The sequence below is a fragment of the Clupea harengus genome, chromosome 11 (genome assembly GCF_900700415.2).
Source record: "Clupea harengus chromosome 11, Ch_v2.0.2, whole genome shotgun sequence".
Classification (NCBI taxonomy): domain Eukaryota; kingdom Metazoa; phylum Chordata; class Actinopteri; order Clupeiformes; family Clupeidae; genus Clupea; species Clupea harengus.
This window is the reverse complement of record NC_045162.1, coordinates 26,114,429-26,116,928: the sequence shown is the minus strand read 5'-3', so window position 1 is coordinate 26,116,928 and position 2,500 is coordinate 26,114,429. Positions and strand designations below refer to the sequence as shown.

The window sequence follows — 2,500 nt, the reverse complement described above, 5'->3', positions numbered from 1 at the left end:
TTACTCTCTTTCTTCTTTACTCTCTTTCTTACTCTCTTTCTTTGCCTCTGTCTATCTTTTTATCATTGCCTCTATCTAACCTTTTATTATCGAGCTTTTTATTTATCTCTTTATTTATTTATCTATCTATCTATTTATCTATCTATCTATCTATCTATAGTTTTACTTATTTTCTTTTTACTTATTTTTTAACATTGAGAACTTATCCTTTTTTTTGTCTCTCTTGCCCTTCAGCCCAGCGTTCGGCCCAGGAGCTGCCCCTGGTGGAGAAGCAGAGTCTGGACAGTTACCCCGCCACGGGGGGCAAGAGAATTCTCCTCAGCGGCCACAACTTCCTGCCAGACTCCAAGGTGGTGTTTGTGGAGAAGGCCCAAGGTAAGCTCTCGCCGTCTACAATGTCATCTTTCTCACCCACTTTCCTTTTCTCCTCTCTCTCTCTCTCCCACTCTCTCTATGGTTTTTCCTGCTCTTTTCTTTTCCCTTTTTTTCTGTCCCTCCCTCCCTCCTCGTCCGTCTCTCCCTCGCTCAGTTCCCTTGGTCTCTCCTCCCGTCAAAATAGTCCCCGTCCTGCCAGCGAGCCACATGTGGTGTGCATTAAGGCACTATATTTTTAACCAAAACCTATTTACATTTGCAGAAATTTCCATTGCCTGTTCACTGACGCTTGCCGCAAGTGAAGGAATGAATCACAAACGGGGCATGTGCAATCTCTCTCTCCTTCTCTCTCGCTCTCTTTCTCTCTCACTCTTTCTCTCTCTTTCTCCCTCACTCTTTCTTTCTTTCTCTCTCGCTCTCTCTCTCACTTGCTTTTTCTCACTCTCACACACACAAACTCCCCCTTCTACTCTCCTTCAAAGCCACCTCCCAGCTCCACTCCTTTTGACATTCTCTCCTTCTCTCCACACTCTCTCACCTCTCGCAATATCCCTCCCTCCCTCCCTTTCCTCCTTCTATCCCCCCCTCCACCTCCCTCTCTCTCTTATTATCCGTCTCCTTCACTCTCTCTTGAGGGATCCGTTGCACTTCGTCTTCTCTCTCCTCTGTCCTGTCTGTCTGTCTGTCTGGGTGGGAATGAGCTGCTGGGCTGCTCCAGACTGTGGATATCGGGGGGTTTACAAACAGTCGTTTGCCTGATTGCTGAGAGAGACGCAGAGGGCTGAGGAGGGATGATGTCAGGGATGTGTGTGCCAGTATGGTGGAGATGAGAGCGCCTGACACGGCCTCTTCTGATAGGAAGGAGAATGATGAAAGCTTTGGGAGTTTTATTTCTTTCTCCTTCTCTCAGGAAGTAGGTGCTCCATAGTCTTTGCACATACATTATGGACTTACTGCACAACTGGGTAGATTTGCCTGCTTCTATGGGTGAATGAAAGCAGTATGTTTTTTTTAATAGCGTTAAAAAAAAAAAAAAACTGTCTTAAAAAAAAATGTGTTAAAAAAGAACGTACGGAGAAAATGAGAAAAACACTTTTTGCTTTTACTTCCCAGACTTCTCACTCATGCACCTCCCGTTATGGCCCATTTGTCTTTAATACGTTTTCACATCCACGCTACCTTTGAAGTGAGCCTGATATGGGCACTGATTTATGCCGGGGGAGTGGGCTCTGACAGGCACTAGGGCCCTGAGGAAGACTTTTGCGGGCCGGGCCTGCTGTGCTGCTGTTTGTGCGAAGGGCTTTCCCATGCCTGCTACCGGCCTTGGCCTCCACCACAGGACTGCCTGCCATGGCAACAACAACCCCCCCACCCCACTCTCTCTTTTCCTGCTTAGCCAGCTGCATACCCCTGCACCCCCTCCCACACACAAACCACACACACACCACACACACACACACACACACACACACACACACACACACACACATAAACACACACACACACACACACACACACACACACACACACACATAAACACACACACACACACACACACACACACACACACACACACACACACACACACACACACAGCCCCCCCCTCCTCATGCTGGCCATTAAATACCCTGACACATTGCTAAAGCCTCCTCAAGCGCAGGCATCCCTCTCAGAGGTAACAGGAGGGAATCACCAGAAGGGGAGACTCACTGTCTGCATAGTCCTCTGCACTCCACTCTTTCTCTCACTCATCCTCTTTCTCTCTGTTTTTGTCTTCTCCTCTCTCTCCTTCTCTCTGTCTTTGTTTTGTTATTCTCATTTTTTTTGCTTGTGATTTTCTCCCTTTTCTTTGTTTGTGTATAGGGGTATTCTCTTTCTCTCTTTCTCTCTCTCTTTCTCTCTTTCTTTCTTTCTTTCTCTCCTGTTTACTTTACTAGGAACCTTTTTTTGAATGCTCCTCTTGTATGGTTTCTCTCTGTATACTCTTTCCCTTTCTACCTCCATCTCCCTCTTCTTCTACTTCACTCATGCTCTCTCCCTCCCTCGCTCCCTCTCTCCTTCTCTCCCCCCCTCTCTCTCTGCCTGTCTGGCCAGACCGTTAAACACATTAGAGCATTGAGGGGCT

General features: G+C 47.2%; 1 protein-coding gene across 3 annotated transcripts in view; it reads left to right on the top strand.

Moving 5' to 3' along the window:
• LOC105905363 (nuclear factor of activated T-cells, cytoplasmic 1) overlaps positions 1-2,500 on the top strand; it is a 69,663-nt gene that overhangs the window by 24,967 nt on the left and 42,196 nt on the right. For all 3 annotated transcript variants that reach the window (XM_012833360.3, XM_031576572.2, XM_042709172.1), the window contains exon 6: positions 235-375. In XM_012833360.3, coding sequence (XP_012688814.2) covers positions 235-375 — 141 coding nt within the window. The remainder of the gene's footprint in view (positions 1-234; positions 376-2,500) is intronic.